Source organism: Argiope bruennichi, chromosome 8 (genome assembly GCF_947563725.1).
Source record: "Argiope bruennichi chromosome 8, qqArgBrue1.1, whole genome shotgun sequence".
Classification (NCBI taxonomy): Eukaryota; Metazoa; Arthropoda; class Arachnida; order Araneae; family Araneidae; genus Argiope; species Argiope bruennichi.
The window spans coordinates 9,008,593-9,029,989 of NC_079158.1; the positions used below are offsets into that span (position 1 = coordinate 9,008,593).

Below are 21,397 nucleotides of genomic sequence, written 5' to 3' on the forward strand. Positions count from 1 at the left end.
TGCAGATGTTTGTACGAGGTGATTTTGAAAACATCAGAATAGTGCTATTTTGTTTCCGGTGGTACGTTTAATCTTTGTACTTGTTCTCTATGAGATTAAGAGTGTAATATTTTATTTTAAGGATCTATCATTTCCGGTTAGAAGTAATAAATTGCTCTTTTTAGGTATAAAAATACTTAAGTTGGTATTAAAGATAAATTGTGTGATGCAACCTTTTTATTTTGTTAAAAATAAAGTAAATGAAATTTTGTTAAGCCTGTCTATACATAGTTTAGGGGTATTTTTTTTTAGTTTTGATATATATATTTATGTATGTAAATTATGTATATTGTTATTTCTATTTGCAAACATATAATTTCTTCAAGTATTTAAAATCTAAACTCTTAATAACAGTATCTATAGAACATATCTTCCAGAAATTTCACTGTAAGATTTTTTTTTATTTTAGTTCATTTTTTTTGGTTAGTATCTAATTTCGATTTGAATTATTGTAAGGCAATTTGGCATTAGGTTTAGCTTGAAAAATGTCTTTCTTAAATAAAAGTAAAAAGGCAGACCTAATCTGTCTAGCAGAAGATTTAGGTGAGTCGCCAGACGAAACCATGTCTAAAGTAATTCTGAAAGAATTAATTTTAGCTAGTAAACATTATAACGAGGAAGAGGCAAAAGAATATTTAGAAGTTATCGTAGCTGGAAGGTTAGAACAGGAACAAAAACTTGAAAATGAAAATAAACTAAAACAAGAGAGGGAAAAGGAAAAGTTCGCGCTCGAAAAACTTCGTCTAGAAGTGGAATTATCCAGGATCAATCGAAATTTGGTTCAAAATAGTGATCAAGTCGTGCGTGCAAAATCATTAGATGAAATAGTTAGGATGGTTAGGCTCTTAACAGTTAAAGTTCCTAGTAAGTCAGACGGATGGGACTATTTCTTTTCAAGCTTAGAAAAGGCATTTGTAAATGAAAATGTTAGTGATGAATTTAAACCAAAAGTGTTGCTTTGTTTATTAGGAGACAAAGTGTCTAATTTGTTAGTTAATATAGAAGAAGGCGAATTAAAAAATTATGAATCTTTGAAGAAATTAGTATTACAGGAGTACGAACCTTCACCGAAATTGTGTTTAGAAAATTTTCGCAAAGCTAAACGTAACAACGATGAAACATTTTCTCAATTTGCATCGCGGTTAACATCCATGTGGGTGTATTATTGCAAATCAAGGGGTGCTAGTGATTTTGAGACTGTAAATCAACTCATTGTCGCAGATAAAATGTTCCAAACATTGGATTCCGAAACGGCAACCCATATAGGTGTGCTACAGGGGGAAAGTTGGTTTAAGCCAAAGGAAATGGGTAAACGTTGTGATGTATTCTATGCATCCAAGGGTAAATCCTATGACGGGTCAGTGAGAGCCAAAAGAAATGATTATGATGAAAGAGGTTTTCAGGGTAATTGGGGAAAACAACAGTTCAATGAGAAGAAGACCGATAATAGTAATTTTTGCCCTAAGAAAAATTTTGAAAAATCAAAAATCACAGAAGTTAGAAAGCTAACTTGTTACACTTGTGGCTCCGATAAACATTTTAGACGAGATTGTCCGAAAATTAAGGGAGCAGACTATAAAAGGATTAAGGTAAACAAGGTTTCCGCTGAGGGTGCAGAAGCAGAATCAAAAGGGGAAACAGTAGCTGCTAGGGTGGATTTACTCGGTAAAGTAATTCCTAGGCATGCTATTGAAGACAAACTTTGTAAATTGGCAAAGGTATCTGTCAGTGTAGCTGGGAAACTAGCCCAAGCATTAGTGGATTCTGGCACGGAAATTACAGTTGTCAAAAGGGACTTAGTTCCTGAAGTTTCAGTCGAAGGTGCTTCTACGATATATTTGAAGGGTATTTTTGGTCCGGCGGTTAAATGTCCTTTAGTGTACGTTCCGTTAAGTCTTGCTACTGGTGGCCAAGTTAATGTGGTGCATCAGCAAGTTTTATGTGCTTTAGCAGATGTTTTGGTGGAGGATGTGTTGCTTCCACCGGATATTCTAAACATGTTGGGAGGGGCCCAGAGTGAAGGAAATTCACTGGCTCAGAACTCTCAGGAATTGAGGGGTGATCTGCAGGAGAAAGCACAGGATAGCATTATCTTTGAGAAAACTCAAAGTGAAATTACTTCATGTGGGAATGAAGTGGGAACAGTTAATAATAAGGATGAGAAAGTAACCACTGAGACGGTTAAGGGAAGCATGGTCGCTGATACTTTTCGCTCTGAGCAGGAACAGTGTGTCGAATTAGCAACGGCTTGGAAGCATGCTAAAGAAGGCAAAAGTAACTACTATGAGGTAGACGGTTATCTGTTTCACAGAGACAAAATACTCGGGGAGAGTATTGGGCAACTGGTAATTCCAAAGTGTAGACGCGGTGAGGTACTCAGACTTGCTCATACCTCAGTGTTTAGTTGTCATATGGGTTCTAAAAAGACTCTAGAACGAATCAAGTACTCTTTCTTCTGGGAAGGTATGCGGACGGATGTCAAAAAATTTTGCGACTCATGTAAAGAGTGTCAACTCACTCAGACTGTTAAAACTAGTGACAGAACGCCAATTACGCCTGTCGTAAGGCCTGAATTACCATTTCAGGTAGTGAATGTAGACCTGATAGGTCCAATTGATCCTCCTAGTGCGAAAGGACATAAATACATATTATGTCTGGTTGATCAACATACTAGGTGGGGCGAAGCCATACCGTTGACTAGTCTGAATGCTAAGGCAACATGTGAAGCTTTGTTAAGTATATTTTCAAGGACAGGTATTCCTAATGTTATCGCGTCTGATAACGGGACCAATTTCACGGCAGAACTAACTAAAGAGTTTGAAAAACGAATAGGGAGCAGTCCAAGATTCTCTACCCCTGGATATCCACAATCAAATGGGTTGGTGGAGAGGTTTAATAGAACTTTAAAAAACATGTTGCATAATGTAGTCAGGGAAGAAGGTAGGGGATGGCATTTACAAATTCCTTATGTGCTGTGGGCGTACAGAGAAATACCTCATTCAACTACAGGTGTGTCGCCATTTCAGTTACTCTATGGTAGACCACCACAAGGTCCTTTGTCTATCCTAAAATCTACTTGGACAGGAAAATTTAATAATGTACAATTAAATAGTACTTCCGTTTCCAAATACCTGGAAAATTTAAAATCAAAACTAGAGAAGGCTGCAGAGCAGGCTAAGCTTGTTTCAGCAGTACAACAGGAAAATGCGGCGTATTATCACAATTTAAGATCGTCTAACCGAGTGTACAAAGTCGGAGATCAGGTGATAGTATTAATACCTGATTCGACTAATAAATTATTTGCCAGATGGCAAGGTCCTGCAACTATCGTTGAGAAACGTAATCCCCATTCTTTTTCAGTTAAAATGTCGGATGGTTCTACCAAGCACATTCATCAAAATAAGTTAAAACATTACATAGCTAGTTCTAACTCTATAAATGTCATTTTTGAGGAAGAAAAAGAATTCGGGCATGTTGAAACTTTACCAACCGCTACCAAAGAATCTAAATTTTTCGAAATTCTTGATAATCTTGAAATTAAACATGTAGACAATTCTCAGTTAGAAACTCTTAAAAATTTAATCGTTAAATTTAAACGCATCTTTACTAAACCCGTGCAACCAGCTGCGGTTGGCACTCATAAAATTGAACTATTGCCCAATACGGTACAGAAAAAGCCTCATTGTTATAGTGTTCCTATTGCATACAGAAAGGAAGTTGAACGTCAAGTTCAAGAACTTTTAGAATTAGACTTGATAGAACCTTCGGTATCCGAAATTGCTCATCCGATTGTTTGCGTTGCTAAAAAGGATTCTTCAATGAGAATGTGCATTGATTTTAGAGCATTAAATGCAGTCACCAAAGTTCCAGTCTTTCCCATGAAAGATTTGCAAGAACTGATATTCACTGCAGGGTCAGGCCATTGGTTAAGTAGCTTAGATCTTTTAAAGGGATATTGGCAAATAAAAATGGACGAGGAAAGTAAACGGTTGACGGCGTTTGCTACGCATAATGCTGTGTACCAGTGGAAGACCATGCCTTTCGGTCTGGCGGGAGCATCTGGTACTTTTCAACGTGAAATGAACCGTGCCTTGAAATCTCATTCAGAGTATGCGGAGGCGTACATGGATGATGTAGTAATTTATTCTAGATCTTTTAAAGAGCATCTGTTTCATTTAAAACTTATACTGACAGAATTAGATAAATTAGGATTTTCTGTACGGCTGGATAAATGTACTTTCGCCACCAAACAAATAAAATATTTAGGCCATATTATAGGTGGAGGTAGACATGGTCCAGATAAAGACAAAATTCTAGCAATACAGAAATTAACTAGACCTACCACTAAAAAAGAGGTCAGGTCCGTATTAGGATTAATGGGATTTTACCGCACATATATACCAAAATTTGCGGGAATATCCACTCCACTCACGGAATTAACCAAGAAGAATAAGCCAAACAAGGTAAGTTGGGGGGAAGAAGAACAAAACTCGTTTGAGAAACTGAAAGAATTACTCTGTGAGGTTACTAGTCTTGCTACCCCTGATGCCAACTTGCCATTCCAGATACACTGTGATGCATCTGATCATGGTGTAGGATGCTGTTTAACTCAGCAAGATGCTGACGGGTCTTACAAACCAATAGCTTTTGCCAGCCAAAAATTCAACGCTGCACAAAAGAACTGGGCAAGCATTGAGAAAGAGGCTTGGGCAGTGCTATATGGTCTGAATAAATTCGATAAGTGGATTTATGGTGCTAAGGTGGAGATCATATCTGATCACAATCCTCTTAAATATCTGAACCAAACCACTCCTAAAAGTCCAAAGCTAACCCGTTGGGCTCTAGCTCTACAAAGGTGGAATCATTCCATCACACATAGACCTGGTGTACAGCATCGAGGTGCGGACGCTCTATCACGACTGAAATAATTCATCACTTGTACAAAAAAAAAAGAAAAAAAAAAGAGTTATGTCTGTATTTTTGATATTTGCATATGTATGAAACCAGTATACATGTTATATTAGTTTTTATCATTTTGAATTTATTGGATTTTGATTTTGTAAGTAGGTTATAGTGTTTTTGTATATTTATATATTATTCATGAATGTAATAAAATCAGCCACTGTGGGCTAATTTTATGCTTAGGTGGGGCGTGTAAGACATGCCAATTTTGGCAACCCTTCTCACCCCTGAGAGTAACCCCACTGGTCTAACGGAAGTGGGGGAGGAGAAAGAAGGAGAGAGAGAGAACTGGCTGAGAGGCAGCAGAGGAAGGTCGCTCTGCTAGATCGTGATGTTGTTTCTTGTAATATTTTCATAATTTTGTGTCGTAATCTGTGCTGTGTCCCTTATGAACCTGTGAATAAAAATTTTGGGACTAAAAAGGTGTGATCACTGTCTCTACTGCTCATACAAAAGAAACCCCTCGCCAAAGAAAGGGTTTTTACAATTATTTTCAAGAACATGCAACTGCAGAAAATTTAAAACTAAAGCATATCAAAAAGAGTAGAAAAATTCCAATTTAAAAAATGAAGCAAATCGAATGCAATGGAATCATGAACAGAAAGAAGATAAACCAACCAATCGACCGTTTTATTTCCTTGTCCAAATGAGGTAAAAACCATGAGCTGCCGAGTATCGTTTTCTTTGAAAAACATTTCAGTTGAAGAACAAAAGCTCTCAGTGGCCTTGTTTCTACAATTTTCCACCTTTCCGGCAAAGGGTTAGTCGAGCGTGCAGCCCAGTGTCTCCGGCCGAGAAATGATCGCAATTATAGACATATTCAGGGCCGAGGAGTTCTTAAAATTATAATCGAACTGTCAAAATATTTTAGAGACCTGTTGTACATTAAATTAAAACATAGATCAAATTAATAAAATACAGCATTTTTTTATGATACGCTGAATACAGAATCTTTTAATACAATGGTGCATCGAGAGTAATTAGCGTGGCGCGTCTGAATTCATTTTTTTTCCTTCCTAGACGTCATCATTGCGTAGCAAGAGGAAAGTGGCATCAAGGGGTACAGTATAAACATTTCGACACCTCATCATGTCGAACTTTAAACATAGATTTGCATGCCTTGATGTTTCTCCTCACGACTCTTACTAAGAATGGCATCACTACTCAACTGCTCTGAGTCAATGCATAGGCTCTTAGTTGACAGAGGGAAAGAAATCTCAATAATGGAGCGCAAACTTATTTTGAAATGAGAACGACGCACAATCACGTTTTTTAAAATTCCAAATATTGACTCAATAAAAGTAAAGTTTGCCTTATGGGTCATTAAAGGGCAATTTATGAAGACATTTAAAGCAATTTCTTTTGAATTAAAATTAAAGTGTTTGCAAAATCATCGTGTTCATCAAAACGTTTGCTTTGAAGCTGTGACCAGGTCTTCCTTAAATAGTTGTTGCAATTTTGAATTCTTGCTTACTTGTGAGGACATAAAAGAAATAATAAAAAAAAATAAAAAAATCAGATGTTGATGAATCTCCGCTATTCTGAGCTATTCCTCTCCCCCCTCCCTCCCTCCAAAAGAAAGATAATTTTTGGAAATCATGACTGTGAAGATGGCAAGTTAAAAAAAAAGAATTTTGGTATGAAACATTTACACCAGATTTGTTGATTCCTTTCCGATTTTGAACTGGACCCGTCTTCGAAAAGTCTGTCTATTTACCATTTTGTATGCACAGTCACAGTAACTGCAAAAGGGAGCAATTTGTTTGGATGTAATTTGGTATAAAGCTTTATCATCAGAATCGTAAATCCACATCAAGTTTTGAATCAAACTAAAAATGATAATTATTGACATGAATCAGAGACGTAGCAACGGTAAACGGCGCCCGTATTATGGTAGGTGAAATACATATTTGTATAATAGCTAATTATACAAATATGAAACTCATTCCAGTAACAATACAAACCTCTTCAAAAAAGTCTTTTGAAGCATTTGACAACATTTTTTTTGTCGGGCATTTTATAGTAGAACAAATTTATCAGTTTCCTTGCCCTATTTTTGGCATTTGAATATCATTAAAAAAAAAATTCTATAAGGATATACAAGTCCTTCAGCTTTAATGAATAATTCAGGGGGGAAAAAAGAAATTAACCGTTTTAAAATTTAACAGAAATTTTTTATTTCTCCCATTCTTTCTATTTTTTTTCCGAACAGGAAATATTTTTCAATTTTAAAGTTTTCTTGCGATTTTTACATGTCCGCATTTACAAGGTTTTCAGCAACCACTCACTTATTATTATTATTATGTATTTCATATAGAATAGCTCTATTGGAAACAGCAAGCTCGTCAAAATAGCAAAATGCAACAAAATCGATGAAAAGCTAGATAAACAATAATTTTTTCTTACTTCTTTCTCTATGAAATCTTTTTATTAGATGCCAAATGAATAGTATTTTTTATTACGATGCTGTGCTGACTAAAAATAAGCTACTTTTTTTCCTTTGGTTTTTTTCTGCAAACCACGGGAACTACAAAAATTCACCCAGTTGGATTTGAAATCATTCTGTGCTATAGAATATCAAAACTTCTGAATTAACCGGCGAACCGGCGACTTCTCTCAAGATAACAAAGAATTCTAACACTGACGAAGTTGCTCCGAACTGAATTTTTTTCTCTGAAGTGTCTAAGGAAAATTGTCAATTATATTCGAGTAATAGCATAGTAGTGAGAAGAGGGAAGAAGGGAACCAATTTTTATACCCAAACCAACCTTTAATCGTCTTCTTTAGGATATTGGCCTAAAGGAGGGTTGACCATTGAGAAAGCTTCTTGATTTTGGTGGGCGGAGATTTTGGAGTTTCTTGGTGTTGATGCATTTCCCTTTCTATAAGCATTAGATAATGCCCCTGTGCCGAACAAACGAGATCTAAAGTTCACAGATGCAACTGCCCCTGTTAAGTTTTATGGTCTTTTTACTCTCTTTTACTTCAGGAGTCGAGCGAGTCCCGTTTTGATAAGGTGATTCCTCTTAGCTGTCAGTTTTAAGGCAGTGAAATCAGCTGTAAGAAAAAAGAATGGTTATTTAGAATATGTTCCTTTGAACTACGTTGTCAAAAGATAACAGTTATCAAAAGAGGCATCACCTTCTTTGTCAGTTTCCATAGAAGGTATTTGTTTCCTTATTTTGGTTATTTCTGAAGAAAACCTTTTCAATCTTTCTTAAACTGTTTTCTGAAGACGGTAGGACTCACCACTGAATTCATTTTTTTTGAGTGACTAAATTTGAGAATAAATTGGATTTTCTGCATAATTTTCTAAAATTTAGAATTATTTGGATACTTTCTTAGAATGCGAGTAAAAAAATAAAATATGCTCTCCCTCTCATTTTAAGAACAAAAAATATTTACTCTCACCGTGCCCGGGGCATCAATAAGTCCCTTACTATGCCTCTGAGATGAGTCTGTTTGTATATTTTTACGTTTCTTAACCCCTTGCGGAGAGCTACCCTTTAAATTTTAAACTTGCACACACAAAAAAAATTGTAGATAACCTATTTATGCCTATAGGAGTATGCAGGTTAAATTTCGTGAAGATTGTGCTTATAATTTTGATTTTGGGGGTGTTCCCTCAACACTGCACAGCTGGAGCTCTTGAAAGTGCGATTAAGTGAGCATTGAAGTGAAGTGTGAAAATGAGTAAAATCTCTTGAACTTGAATAAAAAAGCACTACGTTATATATGTGTAACAGGTTTAGTATGATCCAGGATGCACACAAATAGGCATGCGTTCTTTAGTCATTGAAGAGCATTTTTGATGTATTTTTGATGTTTCGGAAAAATTTAGTTGAACGCTATTTTTAATACAATTAATTTACAAACAAAATCTATTGCTATAATTAAAATAAAAAAAATGCTAAACTCCGCAAGCACGCACGCACGCACACACACACACACACACACGTAATGATATTTTAATTCTAATTTCCAATTAATTTTTATCTTAATTTAGCCCATAGTAATTTCATTCTAAAAATATTCTCTTATTTCGTGATCCAATTCCACTTTCGGTTTAATTAATTTCTCTGTAAAACTAATGCTCCATCAGTACTACGTATCAAATGAAAGTGATACTTCCGTTGCCCTTCTCAAGGTCAACACATGTATTGAATTGGCGCGTGGCCGGAAATCCCATGTTATATAAGACTAGTAATCATTTGTTTCGTCCCCTTTCTTATTTCTGCTTTTGTGCCGCACTGCGTCTGCTTATAAACAAAATGCTTTCCCGAGATGGGTATTAAAGAGAGAATAAAACAAAAATACAACATCTCGTCTATGTCTTCAAACTTGCATTCTGCTTCAACCAATATATATATATATATATATATATATATATATATATATATATATATATAATTAAAATATTTACACTATTATATAAAACGAACGTTAGCGAAACTCAAAACAAAGAGCGGAAAACTTCGTGCAGCTCTAAGTAAAGGTTGCAAACGCTATAGACAAAAGTATTGCTGACATCTACCAGCGCATCATCTGTTTCTATGTATTTGAACATGATAATTTAAAAATGCAAGAGGGTTAGATAAGGGAAATTTAAAATGTGACGTTTATGTCGATGTTATTTGAAGTTTTGTGTTCATTGATTTATCTATTTATGCTTATGCACTAAAACATGGTAACACAAAAATATTAGGGTATGAAATTTAATGATGTGATTTGTGATGTTTTGAGTCAAGTTGGATGGTGGGGAGAAGTGCACTTCTGCGTGCTACAATAAGTACAAAACACATCATATTGGATAAGCATACGTGAAAACTAAGGAGAAAACACTTCTGCTGGTTCGTTGTGTTTTTTCGCGTTTTTTCTATGTTCTTGACAAAAGTAGCACAATGAACTCTTTCAAATATTAAATATCTATATTTTTTGTGCTAGGTTGAAAGAAGTTAAACTTATACTTGGAAAGTTCCGCAAAATGACATTTTCCTGTTTCTCCGTAGGTATCTGGCCACTTCCAAGTTCCAGCCAACTTATGCCCGGCGCGCCTTCCCCTGCTTCGATGAGCCTTCCTTCAAGGCCACCTTCTCCGTCGCACTAGTGCATAACGAGGGGCACGTGGCCCTTTCCAATATGCCGGTGGAGGTAGGATTGCTTGTTCCTCAAAAGTGGTGCCATATTTACTTGAATTGTACTAGCAGTCTGCAATTATGCTATGGTGTTATCACTATATTGAAAAACACTAAGTATGCATATACCATTCCAGAAATGTTTTTGGATAATCAGGAAGAGTTATGCATTTGACCATATTTTTCCAAAGAAAGGTTAAGGGAATATTAATTAATTCATGTCTATTCATTTACTAATGGATTATTAAGACATTGAAATTTTTTTTTTCATTCGACTAGTTTGATAATTGTATTTGCTATTTTTTAATCTGATTTTGAGAATCTTTTTGTGGATAATTAAAATATAATTTCCTATGTAAAAATTCTACTGGAATCTTTGTTGAAATTCTCGCACACCACAACCGCAATGGAGCTACACGACATTTAATAAAGCTTATCGAATGATCTGAATGACAGTAGTCGTTACAGCATTGAAGTGGAAACGTAGGCTGAGTCTTAATGGCCATGGTTCTACCCCCCCACCCCCACCCCGTTTGAAATGCATCCCAGGTGAAGGTCACTCTACCCCATATCATTACTATATCTACCAAGAAATCGAGAAATATTCGCAATACCGGAAGCCTCTAACCTCCAGATTTGCGAATTCCCATTGACAAAAAATAATTGATTCAGAAATTATTAGTAGTATTAATATTGTTCATATCAGTAAGCTACAAAATAGAGTCAAAAAATTATCTACAATACACGATAATTTTTTATCCACAATACAACAAGATAATTTGCAACGTAGATAATTTATCTACAAACGTACATCAAAGGAAGTGCAGTCCCAAGCCTGCGCATACTTTTTCTTTTATCTCTTTAACTTTAAATAAAACTTCAAGTATATATCTTCAAAAGTGCCCTTATTATGACATTTCCGGTTACAAAAAAATGTTACTCTATTTCCTTATGATGTTCAGAAACCAAACATAACTCACCATAGAATCATTTATTAATTTTGACTAAGAGATACGGACGATCTGAATACGCAATATGAAATTAGTAATATAAGAAAAGTAAAATTATTCATGAGATAATTTTAAAAATCACAAATGGAAACAAACCAAAATAAGGCTAAGTGCTTTTACCTGAATTTGGTTAATACAATCACTCTGAACTACATTAAATCAAATTATTTAGTATTTCCCTTGTCATCTGTGATTATTATTATTATTTTGGAAAACCCTGCTGAATGGAATCATTATTCTAAAATGATGTTCAATTTTTTTTTTTTTGTCCATTTCTTTTTAAAGGAAACATATCATGATGAAATATTCTTTTCTTGTAGTTAACGGACAGGTACGCATCTGATCCACGTTTAATGGTTACCAAGTTCCAGAAATCTGTCCCTATGGTAACTTACCTCGTTTGTTTCATCGTCAGCGATTTTCAGTTTCAAGGAACTACAACATCCTCGGGAAAACCGGTGAGTGCCATTCCTGGATAAACCAGGGACTCAAAAATTTGCCACTTTATAGCGACCCCTTACAGAAAACAAACCCCTTTTCATGATCCCACAGTTTAAAGACATTATTGCATGATCTCTGATTGTATTTTCCAGTTCCGTGTGTACACGACCCCCGACCAGGTGAACCTGACCACATACGCTCTTCACTTCGGATCAAGGGTCCTTGAGTACTTCGAGAGGTATTTCAACATCGGCTACCCTCTACCCAAGCAAGGTGAGTGCTTTCTCTTGGATAATTTATGATCCATCACACAATTTTCTTATCTCAACCGTTTCCATGAACACAAAAGGAATAAAATAATGTATCCCGAAACAAGATCCTTTGTGCCTTCCCCTCCACCAATACCGACGGCTTGACAAATAAATCGAACTTTCTTCCTTCTCTCCAGTACTAGAAAAAAAGATATAGGAAAGTAGACAGTTGACTCAAAGATTGAAGCAGGTTGCTGAGAAGCAACGAAAGCAGAATGGAATTTATTTGATTTTAAATAACTAAAACACATATATCTAATTTTAGTAATGATTGAATGCATGGAAACCTTTGTCAAAATTTGTATTTTGAGAAAAATACAAATCGACGCCTAGTTTGCTATTAGTGAACTCAAATTCTATAAATCAGGATTTGGACTATTACGGAAATACTTTGTTTGGCGGCGATGGTGATTCTTTGATGCAGTTAGTAGTCCCGCCATCTCAGGAGATGCAAACTGCGGCAATTTCATCCTACATGTCGAATTTAAATTATTAGCTCTGAAATATGTTATAAAGTTGGCAGACAATTCCTCCAAGTTCATCTGGCTGGCGTTTCAGAGCGAACTTCTTTGTGTACCTTATCTTCTCTGACAGCTAGGACATTGAATTTTTAATATATATATATATATATATATATATATATATATATATATATTAAAAAAACGTTCATTTTAATACATGAAAAAAAAATTTCCTTCCATTTTCTGTTAATTGTCAAGCAGTCCCCATTTGTACTGGGTGACTGCGATCGCAATGGTGCATTTTCTGGAAAAACTGAATGTTTCATTCTGTCGATGTTTCATTCTCCCACAGACATGGTGGGCATCCCGGACTTCTCCTCCGGCGCCATGGAGCACTGGGGCGTCATCACCTTCAGAGAGACCAACCTGCTCTACGACCCGCACAACGCAAGCCCGCAGAACTTGCAGAGGATCTCCTCCGTTATCTCACACGAGATGACACACATGGTGAGTCTTCTTCCCCAGATTCTTCTTTTTTTTAGCCCTTTTATGCTTCGTAATATTACGAAAAAGTATTTGAACTCTGCTTTGGACCAAAATTCGACACCTTTGATGTGCGCTTCCATCTTTTCATCTAATCAAGCTTGGGGCTTTTCTGAGCATACAGACTAATAGACAGACAACTTCTTGTAAATGTGATTTTCGATTTTTAAAAAGTCTAAACGTAGAGAAATTCATAAAAAGAAAAATGCTCTTTGATGGTTACAATTTTTTTTTTATTAAACTCTTGTCCAAGTAAAGGAAAATCATAGAAAAATAGGGTGTACTGTTTTCTTTCCTAAAGAATAACTTCTCATGTTAATGTTTAGATGTTTTGTTCGATTGTCCTATTTTTTTGGGACAGTAATATTTTTTAATTGCTTTGTCACCTTCACTATAGCCACTCCGATTAAGCATAAATATTTTTCCTGGGTTTGCACAAGTATTCCTCTGGTATTTAACGTCCAACAAAGGAGAATATTACATAAAATTTCTTGATTTATGCTTATTTAGTGTCTTACTTAGTCAGTTATTTCCCCCTCAGGGGCTCACCTACTGTAGGTGAGTACGGGTGTCCCAATCCCGAGGTTCCCAGGGATCTTTACTCCCTTTCAGTTCGCTCTCCTCTCCGCCTTCTGCTGTCTGCTATGTATTTCCTTCCCTCGACGGCAAGCGAGGGAGCTCTCCATGAGAAGCTGTCGGCGCTCTGTTTGCTTCTTGCTTCTCATGGACAGCCAATGTCCCACGTGTTGGCCGTGCGTGGCGACCCATTTGAAAGACGGGTGGTGCACTGTGGTCCCCTGTGCATGAATCGGCTGGTAGTTAGTCACCTGAGTGGCTAGTCTGCTAGGGATCAAGCGAAGGGGTTACTGATTGGGCTTGGCGTTAAGGGTGGTCACTGTCCCCGGGGGTATAGGTTCCGGCTAGCACCAAGGTAAGCGCCGAGGCTGGGAATGGCCAGAGCCGGTTTCTGCCTTCCCTTGTTGGGCTCCGTGGTGGGCGGTGCCGTCGGACCCGAATCTTTTCTGATATCGTATGGGCTCCTCCAAACGTGGTCCCTTCAGTGGGCGTAAAGTTTACTATCCTCAAAACAATACACAATATTTTGACAAGTTTTTTATTATCAAACGTACATCAGATAAAGAAGAAACCTTTTCATCTGTTTCACCGTTCCTTGTACAAAAGGCAATAGCAGCTACCGTCGGTGATGTCTCATCGATTCGGAAAATGCGATCTGGTGATTTATTAGTGGAAATCAGTACCAAAAAGCAAGCACAACAAATTATGAAACTAAAAGCTCTCGCGCATATTCCCGTTTCTGTGAATCCGCACACATCTTTAAATTTCTCCAAAGGTGTTATTACCTGCGGAGAATTATTTAATGTCTCTATAGAAGAAATATCCTCTGAAATGAAGCCACAAGGCGTGACGCATGTTCGCCAGATAAAAATTTGGCGGAATGGTCAACTACTTCCAACGAAGCATTACATACTTACTTTCCACAGTCCTAATTTACCCGAATCTATATATGCAGGCTATATCAAATTACCAGTTCGCCCGTACATACCAAATCCATTGAGATGCTTCCAGTGCCAGCGCTTTGGCCATTCTAAAGTTAATTGCCGCGGGACACTCACATGTGCCCGTTGTGCCGAAAAAGGGCATGACAGCCAGCAGTGTAGCGCACAAGAAAAGTGCGTGAACTGTGGTGGCGATCATCCTTCTTATGCGCGATCTTGCCCGCGCTGGCACTTAGAAAAACAGGTCACAACTTTAAAAATAAAAGAAAATTTAACTTATCCAGAAGCTAGGCGTAAGATTCAGAATCAGACCCCTACTCCCGGTATCAGCTATGCTGCCATTGTACAAAAATCCTTTTGCACTAACTGTTCTTGTGTCAATTGTAAGAAAGAAACAAGTATGAAACTTCCCGGAAAAACATCGAATTCTGATTCTGATCACTCAATAAAAAGTGTTTAAGAATCGCCTCAAATAGATATTTCAACTAAAAAAGTCCGGAAGAAAAAAACGAAGAACTCAATGACATTAAAATTGGCTAAACGTGGTATTTCACAAAAGGATCTATCTGTGAAACTTCGAAAATCTGCTTCACGAAATTCAGTCGCCTTGGGGTTGGTGAATCAGGGTGTAGTCTATAAGGACTTAACGTCCATCTTTGGTGACACATCTAACAACCCCGATTTCAAGCTCCATCCATCTGAGGATGAAGACTCACTTGATATGAGTTGCGAAGATCCTGCAACCACAACAAATGCTCAATCTCTTTCCTCCTCTAAAGTTCTCTCTTAATGGGTACCTTCGTCTCATGGAATTGTCGTGGCATTCGTTCCAAACTTCATGAAATTAAATCAATTTTTAATAAATTTCATCCCATCTGTTTTGGTGTTCAAGAAACATTCTTGACACCAAATATTCCCATCAAATTACGTGGGTACAACTGTGTTCGGAGAGATGCAGACACAGGATCACACAGTTCTGGTGGTGTCTGTGTCTTTACTTCAAATCTCTATCCCAGTACACCTCTCAATTTGCATACTTCTCTGCAGGCTGTGGCTGTGCAAGTTCACATACAAACTTTAGTCACAGTCTGCAGCATCTATTTGCCGCCTCATGATACCATACATCAGCAAGACCTTGACAAGTTATTGGATCAGCTTCCAAAGCCCTATATTGTACTCGGCGACTTCAACGGACATAGTACTTTGTGGGGTTCGGATGATACGAACTCTCGTGGGAGGCAGATTGCACAGTTCATTTCTGATAACTGCATCTGTTTGCTCAATAACGACGAGCAAACATACTTTCACGAACCTACACGTACTTTCCACAGTCTAGACCTGGCCATGTGTTCTCCCGAACTCCTGCCGTTGTTGACTTTTACTGTCGATACCGATATACATAATAGCGACCATTTTCCTATTATCGTCTCCCGTACTGAAAGCGACGATACCACTCTTCGTCCTAAGCGTTTCTTATTCCAGAGGGCAGACTGGAATGCTTTTTCACAATTAGGAGACATTACTGAGACTATGGGCAATACTCCAGACATTTCGGAAGCAATACAGCTCGTTGTTGAAGTCATAATGAACGCAGCAAATAACAGTATCCCGATAACTTCCGTACGTCTAAGAAATTTTCGTAGACCGTGGTGGAACGATGCCTTTCGCGACAGTTTAAAAAACCAGAAAAGACTTTGGAACCTTTTTCGAAGATACCCAACGACAGAGAACTTCATCGCTTTCAAAAGAGCCAAGGCACTAGCGCGGCGCATTCGGCGACGAAGTCAGAGAGAATCATGGATTAATTTTATTTCCTCCATCACATCCTCTATTTCCAGTAAACTTTTATGGAAAAAGGTTAAGGCTGCTAACGGGATATACCATGAAACTTCTGTTCCTATTTTAAAAACAGGAAATGACATACATTCTGCCCCAATAGATGTGGCTAACATTCTCTGTCAAGAATTCGCACAAGTGTCCGCAATAGATTCTTATAGTCCGACATTTCAGGCAGTTAAGAATCGCGCGGAACGGTTGCCTTTGCGGTTTAAATCCCGAACCAACTTTTCATACAACTGTGAATTTAGGATATTTGAACTGGAAATGGCATTGTCTAAAACCAAAGATACCAGTCCCGGGCCAGATGGAATTACTTACAATATGCTCCGCCATTTGAATAGGATATCTCTGTCCAATCTGTTGCTACTATTTAATAGAATCTGGACGGAGCAGAAATACCCTTCACAATGGCGTGAAGCTATTGTGATTCCAATATTGAAACCAGGCAAAGAGCCATGTATCCCTCTGAATTATAGACCGATTGCCCTTACGAACTGCCTCTGTAAAATATTTGAACGCATGGTCAATGCTCGTTTCGTATATGAATTGGAGAAAAGGGGAAGCATTCCCCCTATGCAGAGTGGTTTCCGTAGAGGTCGATCCACTTTCGACAACCTTATCTTATTGGAAACACAAATAAGAAATGCCTTTGTGAAAAGGAATCATCTTGTCTCCATATTTCTAGATATAGAAAAAGCATATGACCGTGCATGGCGCCATGGCATACTTAATACACTTTTTAACCTAGGTTTTAGGGGTAATTTACCCATTTTTTTACAAAACTTTTTAAGACATCGCACCTTTCATGTTCGAGTTGGCAATTTTTATTCTAATCATTTTATTCAAACTGAGGGAGTTCCCCAAGGAAGTGTCCTCAGTGTAACACTTTTTATTGTTCATCTCAGCCAGATTTTGAATCATTTGCCTTCATCTGTTACTGGAACACTTTACGTTGACGATCTGCAGATATCATGCCAAGGTAGTAATATGAATATAATAGAGCGACAAATGCAAAATGCTGTGGACAAATTGGTGGCTTGGTGTAATAAGAATGGACACAATATCTCGCCAGAGAAGAATCGCTGTTTGCACTTTTGCCGTAAAAGAAACATTCATCAGGATCCTAACATTCAAATTAGAAATGTTTCCATTCCTGTTGTGAAAGAAATACAGTTTTTGGGAGTGATTTTCGATCAAAAGCTCACTTTCCTTCCGCATATTTTACACCTGCGGAAGAAGTGTGAGAAGTCCTTAAACATTTTAAAGGTACTATCCAGAACATCTTGGGGTGCCGATCGAACCTCCCTTCTTCGTATCTATCAAGCAGTTATTCTTTCCCGAATCGATTACGGGTGTATGATATATGGCTCTGCCCGCACATCTGTTTTGCGGCGACTGGATACAGTCCATCATTCTGCTTTGCGCATTTGCTCTGGTGCGTTCCGTACTTCACCAATAGAAAGCCTCTACGTTATTTGCCATCAGCTACCCCTTTATATAAGACGTAAGAAACTGTCCGCTCTGTTTTATTTCAGAATACAATCGGTTCTAAATCACCCATTAAGAGAAATATCACTACCAGTAGGCTTGCGTCGCCTCTATAACGCCCGTCCTTCACATATTCTACCATTCTGTGAAAGAGTCAAAATGCTCCTGCATGACTCGAACTTGAGCGATATTCATATTAAATCAGTTGACCCTTTTAGATTTCCGCCTTGTAATATTCCGCAATTTACCTTTCTTAATCCTTTCAGAGGATTTGATAAATCCTCCACTTCTCATATAATCTTGAAACAGCTCTTCTTACAACATCGCTATCGATATTCATCTTTTCTGCCTGTTTTCACGGATGGTTCGAAATCAGATGGTCATGTTGGTTGTGGAATAATATTTCCATCTGATATACTGAGCCACCGCCTTCACAACAGTTGCTCAGTTTTTACTGCTGAATTGGTAGCCATTTTCTGTGCTCTCAGGAAAATTTCGCTTTCCACACAGCGTAAATTCATTATTTACACTGATAGCAGGAGTGCGTTGGAGGCACTCACCCACTATCACAATTATCAAATACATCCAATTGCTATACGAATTCTGTTCACTTTGCACACCTTGCAAAATGAAAATTTTGATATCCTTTTTTGTTGGGTCCCGAGTCATGTAGGAATCTATGGCAACGAACTGGCGGATTCAGCTGCAAAATCAGCAGTGTCGCCCTTGAACCAAGGTCTTCCCTACAGTGATGTTAGGAAGGCCTTTAATAAACACATCTATTTTACTTGGCAAAACACATGGGATCTGCAGATCCAGAATAAACTTCATTCTGTGAAACCAATTATTGGACACTGGCCTAATCACCCTATACGCGAGGTTGATGTCAAGTTGACTCGCCTCCGCATTGGGCATACTCGCTACACGCATAAACATCTCATTTTTGGCGAGGCGGCACCAAAGTGCCCTGCATGTCATGTGGATTTTACCATTAATCATATTTTAATCGAGTGCCCATCTTTTAATTCCTCCCGTTTAAACTTTTTTAAATCATCGTCATTAACTTTACAAGATCTGGTGGGTGAAAAATTCCACCCAAACATCTTTAAATTTTTAAAATACATTAGCTTTTACACATGTATTTAATACTTTTAACTTTCATTAACGCCCGAATTTTACATTGCTTCAATGTAATGCGTTTTTATACCACTGTTTCATTTAAATTTATTAACGTTGTACGTACTAGAACTTTTTTTTTTGGAATTTGTATGTTGATAACTTTTGCTTTTATATTTTATCATGTGTTTTTTTTTATATAGTTTGGTCTATTATTTCACAATTTGCTTGGCGCAGTATAATCAAGTATGGTTCTTGCGCCATAAAACATTAACTACCAACCAACCAACCTAGTCAGTTATTTCATGTCAAAATTGATTTCTATATCTTTTAATGTATTTTAATTAGATAGTTTGGCAACATTTAAAAAATATACATTTAGTTATAAAAATCCGATTTTAGATTGCAAGAAAATTCAATGCAATTTGTTTAAAGTTTTAACATTTCTAATTGAAATGTCTCCATCAAACTTTATTAGTTCAAAGACCTACCTTTAAGATGAAGTTAGAAACTTGATTCATTTCTTCTAAAACCTTGTTGCATGTTTTAAATGAATGGAAGACGATAAATTCTGCGTTTATTTCTTTGCAGTGGTTTGGCAACCTGGTGACCATGTCGTGGTGGGACGATCTCTGGCTGAACGAAGGATTTGCTAGCTACGTCGAGTACAAGGGAGTGGACGAGCAGCATCCGCAGTGGGATACGGTGCGTCCATCTTTTTATTCACACTCATGGAAGCAAAATTCTTGCGAAACGGAGCTTTTTTTTAGCTTCCATTTCATGCATTTTGTAATTCATGAGTCAAAAGAACTCGGATTTTTTTCTGGCTTGGGCATGTTTCAGAGACGAAAACGCATGTTGTGTTTTGTGTAATGAACATGCTCTGGTACAAGTCTGGAATCCTATTTGAAATACAAACGACAATGTCTAATCCAGTATCGCGTGTGAATTGCTCCGATCAAATCGCGGCTATATAAGAGCACATATCAAGTATTCTTTTTGGAAAGTTTCTCATAATAATGTTCTTAACGATATCCGTCTTTCCACGCTTTCTTCTAATATTTTATGTCCTGTTCTTTCCGCTATTATCTTATAGCAGACAGCGGTGCCTTTCAATGCTAATTGCAATTATGTCATCTCTCTACTTAAATTTCTCACACAATATGGATAGATTCGTGCTTTGTAAAGAAAAATCGAGTTAAGGTACTTTATATACTTCTATAATTACTAGGTTTAAAATTCGATGCAATTCTATAATTTTGATATTCATTACATGCATTTTTGAATTATATCATTCTCCAGCGCTCAATAGGTAGTCAACTAACTCTTTGACAGAATTTGCTTGAAATTGGATATAAATTTACGTTTTCTAATTCTGACATTACTTGCAAAACATTTAATTTGGTGTGATTTAGTGTTACCATTTCCCTTTCCCAATAAAGGATAGGCAATCAAGAATTCCCGCTGATAAATCCCGTCCAAATTTTCTTGGAAATTTAAATTTTCGATGTAGATACCAAATTACATTCGCTTAACTTTTTACAGTTTGTATTACATATTCATAGTCAGATAGACTTAGACATAGTTAGATATCCAAAAATAAATATTTCAGATTGAGAGAAGTCTGTAATGTGGAGATCTCAGGATGGAATTTTTTGAGAAGTAAATAAAAATGACGCGACGGAAAACATCCGACCTTACTCTTAAATACTATCTGATGATATTTGACTCACTCAGTGTAACACACTTTTTTAGCGAAACGTGCGGTAAAATAAAACGGTTATTTTGATCAGCAGCTCTCTCAGTTCGTGACGGAGGAACTGCAACCTGTGATGAATCTGGACTCGACTCTCAGCTCTCACCCGATTGTGCAGCCCGTCCTGCATCCGGACGAGATCACGGAGATCTTCGATGACATCTCCTACGGAAAGGTACGTAGCAGTGAACAATCATGCAAATAAATTCATGTAGGCTACATGGTTCCTTCTGAGATCCATTGTCCCAAGTTCGTTCTGGGAGGTGCAGTGACATTCAAAGAACATTCTCTCTATTCTCACTTTTAAGACCTTTCATGGATGATAATGACAGCGTTTTACACGACCTTTTCAACTAACGCTCTGTGAAACATAGCTCATACTGCGAACGTTTGGGAGTGGTCAAAAAGATACATCCACTTTTTGCCTGTAAAATGTCTGGCATTCCCGCGTATTGTAGAATATTTAGAATTTTAAGAAATGTCGGCTGTCCATAAAATATTGGAGATCTGTGCTAGTGCCTGTAGTTTCGAAAACCTTCAAGGCTGAAGAATTAATGTCATCAAGCTTTTCCTTGCAGCGTGGAAAATAACCGGATGGAGCGAAAAAAATATTTTGAAATTGTGAAAATTTTTGCCTTAGCTGCTCTTTTCACATTCAGTAATATTTTTAAGAAAAAAGTGGAAAGGAATTTTTTTTAAAAAAAAAACTCTGCATTACTGAGAAAACGTTCTAAATTTAACTTTTTGTTTGATATTGTTCAATTTTCCGATCCCGACAT

At 37.2% G+C, this 21,397-nt stretch overlaps 1 protein-coding gene across 1 annotated transcript in view; it reads left to right on the forward strand.

Moving 5' to 3' along the window:
• Positions 1–21,397, forward strand: part of LOC129980936 (uncharacterized) — a 153,333-nt gene that overhangs the window by 24,915 nt on the left and 107,021 nt on the right. The window contains exons 2-7 of the mRNA XM_056091443.1: positions 10,011–10,152; positions 11,467–11,604; positions 11,740–11,860; positions 12,712–12,866; positions 19,454–19,567; positions 20,659–20,793. Of these exons, the coding sequence (XP_055947418.1) occupies positions 10,011–10,152; positions 11,467–11,604; positions 11,740–11,860; positions 12,712–12,866; positions 19,454–19,567; positions 20,659–20,793 (805 nt within the window). The remainder of the gene's footprint in view (positions 1–10,010; positions 10,153–11,466; positions 11,605–11,739; positions 11,861–12,711; positions 12,867–19,453; positions 19,568–20,658; positions 20,794–21,397) is intronic.